Source organism: Melanotaenia boesemani, chromosome 21, assembly GCF_017639745.1.
Source record: "Melanotaenia boesemani isolate fMelBoe1 chromosome 21, fMelBoe1.pri, whole genome shotgun sequence".
NCBI classification, from domain to species: domain Eukaryota; kingdom Metazoa; phylum Chordata; class Actinopteri; order Atheriniformes; family Melanotaeniidae; genus Melanotaenia; species Melanotaenia boesemani.
The window spans coordinates 30,057,086-30,074,362 of NC_055702.1; the positions used below are offsets into that span (position 1 = coordinate 30,057,086).

The 17,277-nt window shown below is 42.1% G+C and overlaps 1 protein-coding gene across 2 annotated transcripts in view; it reads left to right on the forward strand.

Moving 5' to 3' along the window:
- Nucleotides 1–17,172, forward strand: part of mbtd1 (mbt domain containing 1) — a 33,678-nt gene extending 16,506 nt beyond the window's left edge. Inside the window, exons 10-17 of one of the 2 annotated variants that reach the window (XM_041973174.1) lie at nucleotides 436–491; nucleotides 5,916–6,020; nucleotides 10,898–11,045; nucleotides 11,124–11,206; nucleotides 11,343–11,577; nucleotides 13,374–13,445; nucleotides 16,028–16,183; nucleotides 16,465–17,172. In XM_041973174.1, coding sequence (XP_041829108.1) covers nucleotides 436–491; nucleotides 5,916–6,020; nucleotides 10,898–11,045; nucleotides 11,124–11,206; nucleotides 11,343–11,577; nucleotides 13,374–13,445; nucleotides 16,028–16,183; nucleotides 16,465–16,583 — 974 coding nt within the window. In that variant the 3' untranslated portion in view covers nucleotides 16,584–17,172. The remainder of the gene's footprint in view (nucleotides 1–435; nucleotides 492–5,915; nucleotides 6,021–10,897; nucleotides 11,046–11,123; nucleotides 11,207–11,342; nucleotides 11,578–13,373; nucleotides 13,446–16,027; nucleotides 16,184–16,464) is intronic. The other variant, XM_041973175.1, reaches the window with a different exon arrangement.
- Nucleotides 17,173–17,277: the final 105 nt, after the last annotated feature.

A 17,277-nucleotide genomic window follows, 5' to 3' on the forward strand; every position in this document is an offset into this window, starting at 1 on the left:
CGTTCGCATGGTGTAAAAAGTAGTTCCAGGGTGACGTTCGCATTGTGTAAAAAGTAGTTCCAGGGTGACGTTCGCATTGTGTAAAAAGTAGTTCCAGGGTGACGTTCGCATTGTGTAAAAAGTAGTTCCAGGGTGACGTTCGCATTGTGTAAAAAGTAGTTCCAGGGTGACGTTCGCACTGTGTAAAAAGTAGTTCCAGGGTGACGTTCGCATGGTGTAAAAAGTAGTTCCAGGGTGACGTTCGCATGGTGTAAAAAGTAGTTCCAGGATGACATTCGGCATTGTGTAAAAAGTAGTTCCAGGGTGCTTCTGCTCTCAGTGATAGTAGTTTGTCTACGTCGATGCAGGCTGAGCTCTGCTTTGAGGTGGTGTCTGCTTTACTTTCTGTAAATTAACCTCCACAAGTCAAGGCTCATCTGTAAATTTGCCTTTCAGATGTTGGAAAGAAAGCTGAGGGTCAAGTTGATGCTCCTGCACAGCTCTTCCAGAAGGTAAAGAATTTAGTTTTCTTTATTTACTAAATGTTTTGGAAGATATAATGAAAAGAGAAAGAGAGAAAAATGACAGGAGTCAAACAGAAGATCTGGACCAGGGCCGTTTCCGGCCGTTTCCGGCCTTCCAGGACTTCCTGGGCTGAGACCAGACTGGATATAAATTCAAAGATTTTTCTGAATGTAAAAAGGTGTTCTAGTAGGCTGTAGTACACATAACCTAGTAGCAGTAGTAGTAGTAGTAGTAGACTGTACCTCAGTTCTAGTTGAAAGTCCAGGTGCGTGTTAACACAGCGGTGCTTTCCATCTGATGTATGATGTGTAATGTTACGTCTGTTAGTTCTCATATCTAATGTTTCTGTGTTGTTTCATCTCTTCACTTCCTCCTGAAGCTCTCCCTCCTTTTTCCTTCACCCGACGGCTCCTCCCTCTTCCCGTGTTTGTCTCTCCTTTCACCAGAAAACTACCAAAAACACAATAAAAGCTTTTACATTAAGCTGCTGCGGTGGAAATCATTCCCCGTGTCGCTGGTTAGTAATGAGGGAACTATGCAGGACTCTCTGATCCCTAACCCAACCTCCAGGGCTTCATTCAGCTTCCTAAAGAACAAGGGCGCACACCTTTTACCGTCGGCAGCTAGTTGTGTTGCCAACTTAGCAACTTTGTCGTTATATTTAGCAAGTTTTCACCTCTACTGACGTTTTTCCCAAAAAAGCATCTAGCAACTTTTTGTGATGATATTTTGGACTTTTGGAGACTGACGTGAAAGAACTTATAGTTTACTTTTCAGTGTGCTGTGTAGACCCCTCCCCCGTCTAGAAGATCCTTCTTCAGGCAGCTGGTGATGATGATGATGATGAAAAACACTTTATTTAGACATCTTAAACATAGGAAATAGTAATAATGTATAAGCAAAAAATAAAAACAAAAAATAGGTAAACAAAAAAACACCACATAAATGTCTGAAAAGGAGTGGGGAGACGCCTAAGCTTATTTAACCCACCCCCACTACATTAACTTAACAGAAGCTGCCAACGCTATAGATCACATCTCATATATTACTTTTACTACTTGTGCAATATATATCACAATACTAACTCAAAATCACATTCCACAGGACTCAAACAATAAACATTATCTTTTTATTTTTATGTAGTCAGTCTTCTATTTCAACATTTTTATCATTTTTTTCTTAAACATTTTTTAAACTGAATTAATGTCTTTTAGTTCTGGGTCCAACTTCCTCCAGACATGAACCCCAACAACAGAAACACAAACTGCTTCCATTTGTTCTCACATTTCACCCCCTCTAAAATTATAAACAGTCTCTTTTTAAACAATCCCTGAATTTGAGCTGGTAATTTATTATTCTTAATTTTATACATAAATTGTGACATTTTAAAGTCGACCATGTCCTTCAGTTTTAAAGCGTTCAGGTGAATAAAAAGCTGGTTTGTGTGCTCTCTATGGGCCGCTTTACGAACTATTCTTATTGCTCTTTTTTGAACCATACAGATCAGTTTAAGTTTGGTTTTATATCTAAGCCACCAGTCATGTAGGGGAGAACCAGAGAACAAAACAAAAGATATAAACTCTTTTCATTTAAAAACACTTTGACTTTAGAAATAAATGCTAGGGATTTACAGATCTTTGCTTTAATATGTTTTATATGACGTTTCCAGCTAAGTTTATTTTGTATGATAATTCCAAGATATTTGACTTCATTCACTTGTTTACATTAGTGTCGTTTATTATTAATTTTCTGTCCACGTTTCCAAAAGTTTGAAATTTAGTTTTGTTTAAATTTAAAGTTCATTTATTTAAATCAAGAGCAGGATTCAGAGCAGGAGATGATCGGCTCTGTTTCATGACCAGGCTGAAAATGAAACGTACAAAGCTGCTGCTGGAGGATCCTGCGCTGGCTCACCGTCACATATTAATGTTCATTAATGAAGAATGTGGCCATAAATATTTAAAAAGTTAAAAGTCTTGTGGCAAGTGGCAGACTCTTAATTAAAAAACAAATTACACATAACAAAGAAAATATTGACTGAAGAATTTAATTTTAATATTTATTATAATTTATTATAATTTAATTATATTAGCAGAGCAGAAGTTAACATCTGGTAATGTGAGAGAGGCCTGGCAGGGGTTGAACATCATGATGGACAGAGCCCCCAAACCCACAGTATCCAACCAGCCAGATCCTGCCTTCTTTGCTCAGCACTTCAACAATTTTTTCACCCGTTTCAGCCACAACACACCAACCACCTGGTGCCCCAGCCCCTCCTACCATACCATCACTGTTGATGAACAGCTGGTGGCCTCCATGCTACGTAAGGTGAACCCACACAAGGCCTCTGGTCCTGACTGGCTGAGAGGCAGGGTGCTCAAGGACTGCTCCACTCAGCTATGTGGAGTCCTCACCAGGCTTTTACAGCACCTTCTGGATTCTGGCTCAGTCCCCATCCAGTGGAAGAAGTCCACCATTATCCCAGTGCCTAAAAAGCCCCACCGAAGGACCTGAAGGATTACCGGCCGGTTGCCCTCACGTCTGTCTTGTGCAAATGCATGTTGTGTGTCATCAGCTTTCAAATATGCTGTCGGACAAAACTGATCCATTTCAGTTTGCCTACAGGGAGAAATGTGGTGCAGAGGATGCAAGTTTCACACTTTTAGACTGTGTCATGTTGTAGAAAAATGACCAAGAGTCTGTAACGAGTAAAAGTATATAAGGTTTATTACAGGAGAAGTACTCAATACAGAAGTACTTGAAAGTAATGAGAGTGGTCGTGTCGACTCGCGTGAAGTTAGGAGAGACTCTGGGGAGGCAAGAGGAAAACATTTCTACATTTCTGTAGGAAGATCCTCTTCCTGAAGACGTTGGGTGGACACACAACTCCAAGAGCTGGCGTCAAAACAGCCTCACATAGTTGTGTCTCCACCAGAACCAGTCTGAGGGTCTGAGGCAGGACCAGATGAAGGTCATCTTACCCTCGTAGTGAACTTTTAACAGAGCTAGTATATGAAGAGAAGAAACCTTAAACGTCAATTAAAGCATGAAGAGTAAAAATGTACCATGTAAAAAGTGTAATATGGTAACAATCAGTGTAAATACAATTTATACATGAATATAGTAAAGGAAGTAATTATAGGTGTGATTATAATATTATTTATAGAGCATAATAAGTGAAATTTCTCCCACAGTCACCAAACAGCTGGATTCTGCACATCCACACACTAGGGTTTTATTCATGGACTTCTCTCCTGGTTTTAACACCATCCACACATGACACTCTGTGTACGGCCTCTTTGACCTGCAGGTCCACCCACATTGATTTTATGGATTAGGAACTTTTTAAAGGACCGGCCTCAACAGGTTCTTTTTAATGGTTTTAAATCTGGAACATCAGTTTTAAACACAGGACTGCCCCAGGGCTGCGTTTGGTCTCCTGTCCTCTGCCTACACCAACATCACCCGTAGCGGAGAAGGAACATGACTTTTTAAGTCGCAGATGACATGGTCCTGGTGGCCCACCTGACCGACACCCAGGCTCTGAGGACCAGCAGACCGTCAGCAGTCTGGTCCAAACCTTGTATCTGGAGCTCAATATTACCAAGACCAAGGAGACAACTCTCCATCACCTCTGTTCACACCCATCAGCATCCATGGCCAGCAGATGGAGCAGGTTACAGGTTTTAAATATCTAGGAGAGTGGTCTCCAACTCCGGTCCTCGTGAACTATTGTCCTACAGGTTTTAGATGTCTCCTACTACAACACACCTCTGCACAAGCCTGTTAATGACCCAGTGATTTGAGTCAGGTGTGTTGCATCAGGGTAGAATCCAAAACCTGCAGGACGGTAGCTCACGAGGACCGGAGTTGGAGATCCCTGATCTAGGAACTGAAATTCTGCCTGTCCTTCAAACACGCTGATACCGTCTATAAAAAAGTCCAGCAGCGTCTCCACATGCTTGGGAAACTCTGGGCTTTCTGTGTCAGTAAAGACATTTTAACTGTGGTGTACAAATCACTGATTGAGTCTGTCCTCACCTTCAATATTACCTCCTGGTTCAGTCACCTCACTATCCAACACGAAACTCCACCGTGTAATCAGTCAGGCCAGTAAAATAACCAGCTCACCACAAACACCCGTCTGACCTGGACAGACGCTCTGTGACCAGGAAAGCCACCATGACCACAGAGGACCTCCCACCCACTTTACACCTGCCTCAGATGTTACCTTCAGGGAGACGTAACAAAGTCCCACTGGCCCGGAAAAATGTCGAAATCCTTCATTCCCTTCATTCTATAACCGTTCTGAATCATATTAAATAGACACAACTCATCTCACCATTTTCTTTGTAAATTGAATGTTTTGTTTGTTTTAAATGTTTTAATGTTTTTTCTTAATGTTTTTATTTTAAACGTGGACCCTTGAGCCTGTCAAAGAAGAATTTCTGTCACTGTTTGGGACAGACAATAAAGTTCTATCTATACGTACAGGCGCCAAGTCGGGGGGCAATGAGCATGCCCCCACCTGCTCGCCGCCTCTCACCGGGAGCACCTCCAGAATGGAAGAGGGTCCGACCTCTCTCAGTGGTTCCAGAGCCCACACCGTGTGTTTGGGGCAGCGTGGCTCAGCAGGGTAGAGCGGTTGTCGGTTCTCCTCGGCCATGGCGAGGTGTCCTTGGGCAAGACACCGAAACCCAAATTGTGCCTGATGGGCCGTGGTTGAGCCCCTTGCATGGCAGCCTCCGCCATCAGTGCGTGTGAATGGGTGAATGTGATGATACAGTAAAGCGCTGTATAAATAAGTTCAACTATATCTAGCCGGAACCCCTCAACCTCACGCTCCCCTAGACATGTGTTTGCCATGGGTGACCCTACCAGGGGCATAAAGCCCCCCGACAACATCGACAACATACCGCAGTAATGTGGCGGCTCAGGGAGGAGTGTTACTACTACCATTTTTTCACATTGCTGTAGCATAACCACAGATGTGGCTCTGCTAAAGGACAGTGTAGCTTATTTTTAAAATAATCCCTGACACATTTTAAAAGTGTGTAAATTTTTGTTTGTAAGCAATTTAGGATAAAGGTTTGTAATATAGTTGTTGATTCAACAGGATGTTATTGTGGAAAAAGGTGTGATGTATTCTGTGTGATAATATTGGGTTGAGATCCATTATATCAGCATCCATCGAGGAACACCTTAAAAATGTTCAGGCTCAGGATTTTTTTAGCCATCACCTCTACATGAGTTTAGGGTTAGGATTAGGGCTAACCCTGCATGGTTTTTCCCTGCAGAACTTATTACAAGGATAGTCCTCATACATCCTCTGGCTGGCAGAGCATGCTTTGTAAAGCTGCTGCAGTGTTTACAGATTCTTCTTTAAATCTCTACCTCTTTGTGTATTTCAGGTAAAAGATGTGGACCAGAATGGGGACTGGTTTAAAGATGGGATGAAACTGGAAGCCATCGATCCTCTAAACCTCTCAGCTATATGTGTAGCCACTGTAAGAAAGGTAAGTGTGTTCCTGATTCTTCATCCATGGAGAACATGTTCTTTTTCTAGAAAGCCAATAAATCCCAGACTGGGATGTTGCAAAAGCATTATAGAATAAGAAAGAAAAAAATAAGATGCAAAAAATACTATAAACTGTTCACCCCTAACAAATATCCAAATAAAAAGAAAAATATTAAATATCCAGATAAAAACAGGATGTTTTTTAACTTGTCCTGTCCAGCATCATCGCAGCAAAATGATAATGTGGTTGCTGTATCGTGCTGAACAAATTTGCTCTGCCAAGGGGAGGCCTATGGGTAAGGCTCCTCTTGATAATGTGATTCATTCATTAATTTATTTACTTTGAATCACGGAATCTATGTAATCTTGCTGGACCTGACCGGAGGGGACAGAAAAAGATGGAAGACAGCAAAAAGAAGCAAAAGGGAAAGAAGAAAGGAGACAAAAAGATCACAGACAGAAGGAAACGACCCGTCAATCCACACCATCACCAGACAACAAACTGTTACACCTGTACATGAACACACCAGAAAATTTCCTACAACTTTTACAAAAACAGAAACACACACACAGAAAAAACAGGGCTGCTAGTCATTAAGAGTTTTTAAATAATAACCAAATCAAAAAGACACAACATGAAAGTAGCACAACAGCGACCAGATACTAACCCAGAAAAAAACAAAAAAAAGAATTATATCTTAGTATTAAAACCCACTGGACACCTCAGTGACTGTGTCAGCATGCAGAGGATGAGGAAGAGGAGTGATCAGTGATGAAGAGTGGTGAGTGAGATCATGCAAATGCGACCATGCCTCCACGGAGGTCAGAGGCAGAACAGGGCAGCCCAGAGACCCGGGCCCTCAGCAGCAGCCCTGGAGCACCAACCCAAGCTACCCCACCACGAAGACGACTCCAGCCCCACCCGAAGGGCAGCAGAGGATGTTCTGTTTCTAGAAAGCCCCCCCCTCTAGTCGGCACCCACTAGAGCCAGCAGCCCACTAGTGCAGCCAATCCGGTCCTGGCTCCCAAGGCAACCACCTCCCCCCCAGAAGTTGTTTGTTGTGTTTGAGTGTGTGTGTGAGTGAGAGAGCGGGGAAGAAGAGGTGTCAAGGGATGGAAGCGACCTTCCCTCAGGATGGTGAGCTGCTAGCAGCACTGGGCACCCCCGTTCCCCGGGAGGCCCCAGCAGCATGCAGCGACTGCAGCTAGCGAGCTGCCACGACCCCTGAAGGCACACACCCCCCACATGCCCAGGGGGGCAGGAAAGGAGGGGAAGCAGCGGGAGAGCCCAGATCCCCAACCCCAGGCCCCCACCACAAGTACATGTAACCCCACCTACTCCCCCATGATCTTGCATACTCCCACTCATCCTAGCACATAGACACACACACACACACACACACACCCACACACACCATCCACAGCATAAACACACACACTAACGCAGCATCCAAACCTCCCAGTCTCACACCCCAGCACCTCCCCTTACCAATCCCCTGAACCCCACTCAGCCCCCCTTTCAAACCCCTACACCCCTTCTGCCCCCGGGCCATACCCTGGCCACTTCTTGCTGTTTTTCAACCCCAAAACGACAAGGTCACAGTCCTCCACCTACACTAAGTGATGGAACTAAGCACAGGGGACCAGAGGGAATGAGATTCAGCTAAATAGTTCTTTGAGGAGGCAGACTTTGTCTCACTACTGATGTGGTCAACTAAGAGATTCCTAAACTGCTGAATACACAGATTATTTTTGGTTTTCCAGTTCACAAGGATAGTTTTCTTTGCAATGCATAATGCTGTGTGTATCATGTGTGCAGAGTTAATTGCCATATTAATGTCCCCCAAGTCACCTAGTAGACACAGTGTGGGGTTTGTAGGAATATTACATTTAAACCATGTTATATAATGAGTTCTATGCAGAATTTTGAATTGTATTAGTTGCATATTTGAATTCTTAGTCATTTTAAAGGTGTTTAAACATATTTGTGACCATTTATCTTTATTAAAGTTACTGGATAAGTCACCCTCCCATTTTGAAGTTGGAAGACAGATTGAGTCTTCTAGTCTAGTCTATATGTTTTTGATAATAGCTTTGGGGCATTGAGATTCATGAATTCTGCCACCCTAATAGGTAGCTGTAAGTTTAATTGATTAATGGTACATTTTTTACATATAATAGATTTAAGCTGGTGATATTCTAAAAATGTTTTGCTACTGATTCCATATTGTGAAGTGAGAATATTAAATGAGAAGAAGTTTCCATTTTCTATTATATGTTCTAACTGTTTTATTCCTTTATTTTTCCATTGAGTAAAATTGATAAGCTTTTTGTTTTGCAGGATGTCAGGGTTGTTCCAGAGGGGTGTAAACTTACATGGAAAAAGTGAGGATTTGGTTATTTTTAGAAAATCCCACCAAGCCACTAAAGAGGAACTGATGTTGATGCTTTTAAAACACTTATGTGTTTTGATGGTTGAGCTGATGAATGGCAGGTCAGAGATAAACACATCCTCACACAATGCTTGCTCTACATCTAACCATGATTCATCCAGACTGCTAGGTTTAAGCCATTTGGAGATATGCTGCAGCTTGTTAGCTAAGAAAACATGATTAAAGTCGGGTAGCTCCAATCCGCCTCTATCTTTAGTCTGTTGTAAAGTTTTTAGACTGATACGTGATGGCTTGTTTTTCCATAAAAATTTAGATATATGTGAGTCCAGTGACTTAAACCAGCTGGAGGATGGTTTAGTGGGTATCATTGAAAACAGGTAGTTTACTTTAGATAGAACCATCATTTTAACTGTGGCAACCCTCCCCATGAGTGATATGGGTAAGCGCCTCCACCGTGAGAGATCATCCTCTATTGCTTTAAGTAGCTGGACATAATTTAGCTTTGTTAGTTCTGATAACCTGGGGGAAATGTTTATGCCTAGATATCTAATGTTTCCAGACTGTATTGTAGTATTGGGTGTGTTTTGTAGGTCACAGTTGATGGGCATAATAATAGTCTTAGACCAGTTAATAGAGTAGTCAGATATTGATGAGAATGTGTTAATAAGTGTGATTGTCTGGGGGAGAGATGTCGGTGAGTTCTGGAGGAAAAGTAATACGTCATCAGCATAAAGACTTATCTTGTGTTCTATATTTTTGGCATGGATTCCTTTAATCTCTTTATTTTGTCTTATGGCAGCAGCTAGGGGTTCAATAAAAATAGCAAAGAGTGATGGAGAAAGCTGGCAGCCCTGTCTGGTGCCTCTCTGCAAACAGAAGCTTGGAGAGGTTTGATCATTGGTCTTCACACATGCATTTGGGTTGTTATATAATATTTTTATCCAATCTATGAAAGATGACCCAAACCCAAATTTGTTTAACGTTGCAAATAAAAATTTCCAGTTTACTCGGTCAAATGCTTTTTCTGCGTCTAAAGAAATTACTGTGGATTCCAGATTATGTAGAGTAGAATAATCTATGATGTTAATTAATCTACGCATGTTAGTAGAGGAATGTCTACCTTTAATAAAGCCTGTTAGGTCAGGATGTATTATCAGAGGGGTTATTTTTTCTATTCTTCTGGCCAAAGCTTTGCTAATTATTTTGAGATCTACATTTATTAATGAAATTGGACGGTAACTGGATGGAAGTGTCGGGTCTTTACCTGGTTTTATTAGTAGAGTAATATTGGCTAGGTTCATATTTGAAGGTATTTTTTGTTTTTCCTTTATTTCTAATATCATATTGTAGAAAGTGGGTGCCAGCATTGTCCAGAATTCTTTGTAGAATTCTGCTGGGAAACCATCTGGACCTGGAGCTTTATTGTTGGGCATATGCTGGAGAGCTTCATGCAGTTCGCCGACTGAAAGGGGGGAATCCAAGACCATTTTATTTTCATGTTTTATTTTTGGAAGATTGATGTTACTAAGAAATTTATCAATATTGTCATCTGTTGTAGTTAGTTGTGATGTATATAATGTTTTATAGAATTCTTTGAAAGTGTTATTTATCTTGTCAGGGTCGTGGCTGATGTTTCCTTCTGGATCTCTGACAGAGGAGATGGTTGTTTTCTCCTTATTTGTTTTTAACTGATTAGCCAGGAACCTTCCAGATTTATTTCCATGCTCAAAGTTCTCCAAGCGAAGTCTTTGCACCAAGAACTGCGTCTTTTTATCTATTATTTCATTAAGTTCAAGTTTAGCTTTCCTTATAGCATTTAGTGTGTGTTCTTCTGGGGAGACATGGTAAGCGTCCTCTAAGGATTTAATTCTGAGTTCTAACTCTGAAATTCTCAAAGTTTCCTTCTTTTTCTTATGAGAAGAAAAGGAAATTATTTTCCCTCTCATTACTGCTTTTCCGGCTTCCCAAAGAACACTTGCTGAAGTTTCTGGCAAGTCGTTATTTTCTAGATATAAGGACCATTCTCTTTTAAAGTAGCTGATAAACTCAGGATCTTTAAGTAATGACGTATTAAATCTCCAGTTTCTAGTTACTGGTTTATTGCTCTTACTTCTCAGAGTGAATGATACTGGTGCGTGATCACTAATGCTAATAGGATGGATTCTGATTTCTGACATGTCCCTAACATTTCCACTTATCTTCAGTATGGAGCTTATTCCGTTTGGGTTCTGGCATTTGAAAAAGCTGATAGTCTGAAAGCAGTTTTGCGTAGTGGGCTGCAACATTGCCAGCTAGAGGTGGACGTTCTGGCTGTTCGTTCAGTGGTCAGATGAACGATTTAAGAGGTAGGGGTGCAGTACCAAGAAGTTACCAAAACAGTTGTACAGGACTGTTTCCTGAAGCAGGGAAGGTTTCAGGTAACATTCTGGTTTTGCTCGTCTTATTTTAATCGGACTAACGGGAAGGGTTTTCTTCTTTCCAGGTGTTGGCAGATGGGTACCTCATGATTGGGATAGATGGTTCAGAGGCAGTGGACGGGTCAGACTGGTTTTGCTACCACGGTACCTCCCCCTCAATCTTCCCTGTTGGCTTCTGTGAAATCAACAACATTGAACTCACACCTCCAAGAGGTAGCACATCTCTGAAATATCCCAAGGACTTATTGGTTGTGGTTCATGTCCCAGTCTGATCATGGACTCTTTCTCTAGGGTACACTAAACTGCCATTTAAATGGTTTGACTACCTCAGAGAAACAGGTTCAGCAGCTGCTCCTGTCAGACTCTTTAACAAGGTAACGCTGCATGTTTGGCCATTTTCTGATGCTGTTCTTGCTTCACTCTTAATTAATTTCATTAGTTAAAATAAAAATCATTTGAGATTTATGATGTGAGTGAGTAAAATAACATGTTTTTTCCCCTGGCCTTTAGGAGGTTCCCAATCATGGTTTCCGGCAAGGCATGAAGCTGGAGGCTGTTGATTTGATGGAGCCACGGCTGGTGTGTGTTGCCACAGTAACGAGGATCGTGCACCGGCTACTGAGGATTCATTTTGACGGCTGGGAAGATGAGTATGACCAGTGGGTGGATTGTGAGTCACCAGACCTCTATCCGGTGGGCTGGTGTCAGCTGACGGGCTACCAGCTGCAGCCACCCGCCTCACAGAGTAAGGACATGACCAAATCTGAAATGTTGGCCAGGAAACATGTTAAAAACATGTAAAACTGACTGATGTATGACAATCAGAAGAAGTCCACAGATCCAAGTCATCCAGGATTTTCCTAACCTCACCCAGTGAGACCAAGGTCTTTGTTCTAGTCCCGTCCATTGTCCCAGCTCTAACTGAAGCTTGGGACTGATCATAAGAAACATGTTGTGAAAGGACCTGAACTCTTCTGATGGAGGAAAGTCAAGGGCTACGAAGGAAGTAGATCATTGTCTTAGCCTACACATAGACAAAGAAAACCATCCAGCACACTGGTGTGAGTGGTGGTGTGAGGTGTAGAATTGGTGATAAACCGATCCACATGTTGTTTAGACTCCTCAGTTTCATATGTGGGACTTGGATACAGCCTTAAAGCTCCCATATTATGCAAAACTCACTTTCTAAAGGTTTCTAACAGTCATATGTGTCCTCATAGCCTGTGTATGAGGCCCAAAAATGAGAAAAAAAATTCTGTCTCCTCTCTCACTTGCTTATAAAACTTTGCCTATAAACTTTTAAATCAATATTGTTGTTGAAAAAATTTATAATATGAAACCTTTAATAAAGGGTGGAAGTAAGTAAAGTTTATTTATGAAGCTCTTTTCACAGATAAAAGTTCTGAACATAAAATGGATGCAATTAAACAAGATAATTTCATAAAACAAATAATAACCATCAACAAAAAGCTTTCCTGAATAAAATTGTCTTCAACTGCTTTTGAAAGAGTCCATGGATTCGACCACATGGAGGGACGGGGCAAGTCACTGCAGAGTCTGGGGACTACAGCCTGAAAAGCTGGGTGTCCCCGGGTTTTAAAACAGGTCTTTGAGACCTTCTAGAGGCTCTGGCCTGAAGACCGAAGGGTGCTCAATGAGTAGTAGGGGCACAGCGAGTCGGTCATAGAAGAGAGAGTTTTTGATGCCAGACATCTATTGCCGGAGTCATTGAAGGAACAACACCACTGAATATTAATTTTCAAACATTCATTTTCACCTGCAAATGTTTGAGTTTAAATTGAGCCCATAGTTGTCTCCTCTAGATCGTTGCTGCTGTGCAGATGTTGGAGACTGATCATTTAGGGGCTGAATGTGGAGAGAGACACTATGAACAGGTTCTGAGATACAACCAGAGCAGGACCTTCTCTAACACAGAACCTGCTGGTGGTAGACCGTGTTTATACTTCAGCTATGCAGGGACGGGTCTAGAAAAGTTCTGATGGGGGCCAAGAGCCCTGACCAGGAAAAGGGGGGCACAGTTAACAAGGACTTAGTGGTCTTTATGAGCTTACTTGGACAACAGGAGAAACCTAACATATAAAATGTCCCTCAGGGCCAGATTCAATAACTTCACCATCTAGACACGACAGGAAGTCAGGAGAATTAAAAAAGCACATTTACACACTAAATCAGCAGATAATTTCAGACATTTAAACACCTTGAATTAGCTGTCCTTGAGATGTCAAAGTTTATACTTCAACATCAGAGCTGGTCCTGTGGTGGACTGGTAATGTGTCCTCCAGGTGGACCTGCGTCTTACCTGATAGCTGCTGGGGTAGACTCCAGCTTCCCTGCGACCCTGAACTGGGAGAGCAGTGTAGAAAGTGGGTGGATGGATGGATGGAGGGAGAGAGAGAGAGACTCACCTGGAAATTGAGTCCAGCTCCATCACCATGAACTGAGAAACATCTTTATACAGACTAAAGCTGTGATCAGACCTGGTCCTCCCGGCTGACCCAGTTCACTTTGTTCTGGTTTCAGGTTACAGAGACATGCCCCAGTCCATGCCCAAGCAGAAGAAGAAGGCCCAGCAATACAAAGGCCAGAAGAAAAGTGAGTCACTATCTTCCACTTCTTCAGCTCTTCTTCCTCATCTTTTTTTCCTCCTTCACCTGTAGGGTTTCTCCCTGGTTCAGGTTTCTGTGGTTCAGGTTTCTGTGGTTCAGGTTTCCCTGCTTCAGGTTTCTCTGGTTCAGGTTTCTCTGGTTCAGGCTTTCTACATTTAACTGGATTTATCTCGAGGTAACTGGAGTTAATTGGATTTAACTGAAGGTATCTGGATTTAACTGAAGGTAACTTGAGTTGGTTGGCTTTAACTGGATTTAACTTGAGTTAATTGGATTTAACTGGATGTAACTGGATTTAATTGGAAGTAACTGGATTTAATTGGAAGTAACTGGATTTAATCGGAGGTAACTACATTTACTGGAGTTAACTAAATTTAACTGGGGTTAACTGGATTTAGCTGGAAGTAACTGGAGTTAATTGGAGGTAATTGGAGGTAACTTGAGTTAACTGAAGGTAACTGGATTTTGCCCGGATGTAACTGGAATTTACTGGATTTAACTGGAGGTAGTTGGTGTTAACTGGATGTTACTGGATTTAATTGGAGGTAGCTGGAGATAACTTGAGTTGGCTGGCTTTAACTGGATTTAACTGGAGTTAATTGGATTTAATTGGAGGTAACTACACTTAACTGGAGGTAATTTGAGTTGGCTGGATTTAACTGGAGTTAACTTTAGGTAACTGGATTTTACCTGGATGTAACTAAAGGTAATTGGATTTAACTGGAGGTAACTGCATTTAACTGGATTTAACTAGAGGTAACTGGCTTTAACTGGATTTCACTGGAGTTAACTGAAGGTAACTGGATTTTGCCCGGATGTAACTGGATTTAATTGGATTTAACTGGAGGTAACTTGAGTTAGCTGGATTTAACTGGAGGTAACTACATTTAACTGGATTTAATTGGATTTAACTGGAGGTAACTTGAGTTAGCTGGATTTAACTGGAGGTAACTACATTTAACTGGATTTAACTAGAGGTAACTGGTTTTAACTGGATTTCACTGGAGTTAACTGAAGGTAACTGGATTTTGCCCGGATGTAACTGGATTTAATTGGATTTAACTGGAGGTAACTTGAGTTAGCTGGATTTAACTGGAGGTAACTACATTTAACTGGATTTAATTGGATTTAACTGGAGGTAACTTGAGTTAGCTGGATTTAACTGGAGGTAACTACATTTAACTGGGTTTAACTAGAGGTAACTGGTTTTAACTGGATTTCACTGGATTTAACTGGAGGTAACTACATTTAACTGGATTTAACTAGAGGTAACTGGTTTTAACTGGATTTCACTGGAGTTAACTGAAGGTAACTGGATTTTGCCCGGATGTAACTGGATTTAATTGGATTTAACTGGAGGTAACTTGAGTTAGCTGGATTTAACTGGAGGTAACTACATTTAACTGGATTTAATTGGATTTAACTGGAGGTAACTTGAGTTAGCTGGATTTAACTGGAGGTAACTACATTTAACTGGGTTTAACTAGAGGTAACTGGTTTTAACTGGATTTCACTGGATTTAACTGGAGGTAACTACATTTAACTGGATTTAACTAGAGGTAACTGGTTTTAACTGGATTTCACTGGAGTTAACTGAAGGTAACTGGATTTTGCCCGGATGTAACTGGATTTAATTGGATTTAACTGGAGGTAACTTGAGTTAGCTGGATTTAACTGGAGGTAACTACATTTAACTGGATTTAATTGGATTTAACTGGAGGTAACTTGAGTTAGCTGGATTTAACTGGAGGTAACTACATTTAACTGGATTTAACTAGAGGTAACTGGTTTTAACTGGATTTCACTGGAGTTAACTGAAGGTAACTGGATTTTGCCCGGATGTAACTGGATTTAATTGGATTTAACTGGAGGTAACTTGAGTTAGCTGGATTTAACTGGAGGTAACTACGTTTAACTGGATTTAATTGGAGGTAACTTGAGTTAGCTGGATTTAACTGGAGGTAACTACATTTAACTGGATTTAACTAGAGGTAACTGGTTTTAACTGGATTTCACTGGAGTTAACTGAAGGTAACTGGATTTTGCCCGGATGTAACTGGATTTAATTGGATTTAACTGGAGGTAACTTGAGTTAGCTGGATTTAACTGGAGTTAACTGGATTTGACTTGGATTGGATTTAACTGGAGGTAACTTGAGTTAGCTGGATTTAACTGGAGTTAACTGGATTTGACTTGGATTGGATTTAACTGGAGGTAACTTGAGTTAGCTGGATTTAACTGGAGGTAAGTTTGGTTGTGGATTAAATGCACAGTTTGGAGTTTCTTAGAAAAATTAGGAGAAAGTCTGGTTAGTATTTGGTGTTTTCTTGCTGAAAGTCTTTGCTACAAAGTCTGAAGATCAAAGAAACCTGGACCAGGTTTAGTTGATTGGGATACTTACTGGTGGCTAATTGGTGTATCTGGTGGTCTGAGTCCAGCGTACCAGGGGCTTATTCTGAGCTCCAGGCTTTTAACTTTCCTTCTTGATGAATAACCCAGACCCCTCCATCTGAACAAAACCTGTATAATGGGCCCCTGGTCGCTGACCCCAGTCTGGTTGGTGTTTAGAGAGGAAGATCCCAGTTGGTCGACGGCCCTTCAGTCAGGCAGGCAGGAGGAGGAGCAGCTTCTCAGGGGATGAAGAACAGAGTCCACCCCCTTACCATGCCCTAGGGCCCTCTCGGCCCCGGCCTCGAACCCACCTCCATCAAACTCTCCAATCAGGTAAAGTCACACTGAAAGCATCCCGGGGCCACCGTGGCTCAACAGCGCCTTAAACGGAGGCCGAGTCCCGCTCGGGGCCTCACCGTGGAGCGGCTGGTTCTGCATGCTCTCCTCACGGTTTTTATTCCCAGTGTGGTTGTTTCCTCCCTGGAGCAACCACTGAGCATGCTCAGTAAAGATGTTTCCACAGTGGTGGTCCCTCATGCATGTGGTTGTAGCGTGTGGCAGAAAGGCTCTGTGTTTATACGCTGTGGTAACAAACACGTCTGATTTCTCCTCAGAATCTCTGCTGCGGATGAAGGAGGAACCGGCCGAGGTGGACGAGTTCACCTTCTCCCAAGGCACCTCGGACCAGGAGAGCAACGGTTCCGGCAGCTACTACATCAAGCAGGAGCCCTGAGGAGACAGGAGGAGCCCTGAGGGGACCATTTTACCCAGTTCCACCTACATCTTCCTCAGTTTGTTCTGTATATAACTGGGCGGAGAGGAGGGATCTCATCTTCATCACAGAGCTCCACATAGAGACCTGGAGGAAGGCTTTTCCTCCTCCTCATCTTCATCATGGGGCTCCACACAGAGACCTGGAGGAACTGATGGTGGGTTTGGGTCTTTAGAGCGCAGCCAGTTGGATTTTTCTTTAACTCTACTTGAAAGCAAACTTTTCTAGGGATTGTGGGGATGTTTGTCTTAATGCTGTCCTGCTGGTTCACCTTCGTCTTCATTCTTACTTTATTCAGAACCAGCGAGGAGGCTTCTCTGGGTTCAGCTGGTGATTTGTTTCGTCCCAACTCAGTTCCAGTTTGTTTAAACATTAAAAGCTTCCTGGTTTTTCCAGCTGTAAACAGTAACAGAAATCCTCCCAGTCCTGCAGGTCCTTCACGTGGACGTTTTAGAACTGGTCCGGCTGAGTAACGCTGCCCTCAGGTTACAGTTCAGTTGGCAGGATCAGCACCATCTACAGAGCTGATGGGGATGTTTTCTGCTCAGATAATTCAGCTGTAGAAAAAAAAAGCCTCTTTTCATTTATAAAGAAAGTCATTTTCCAGAAACAGGTTAGCGTGGGGTAAATGGGAAACCTTACTGGTAAGATGGGG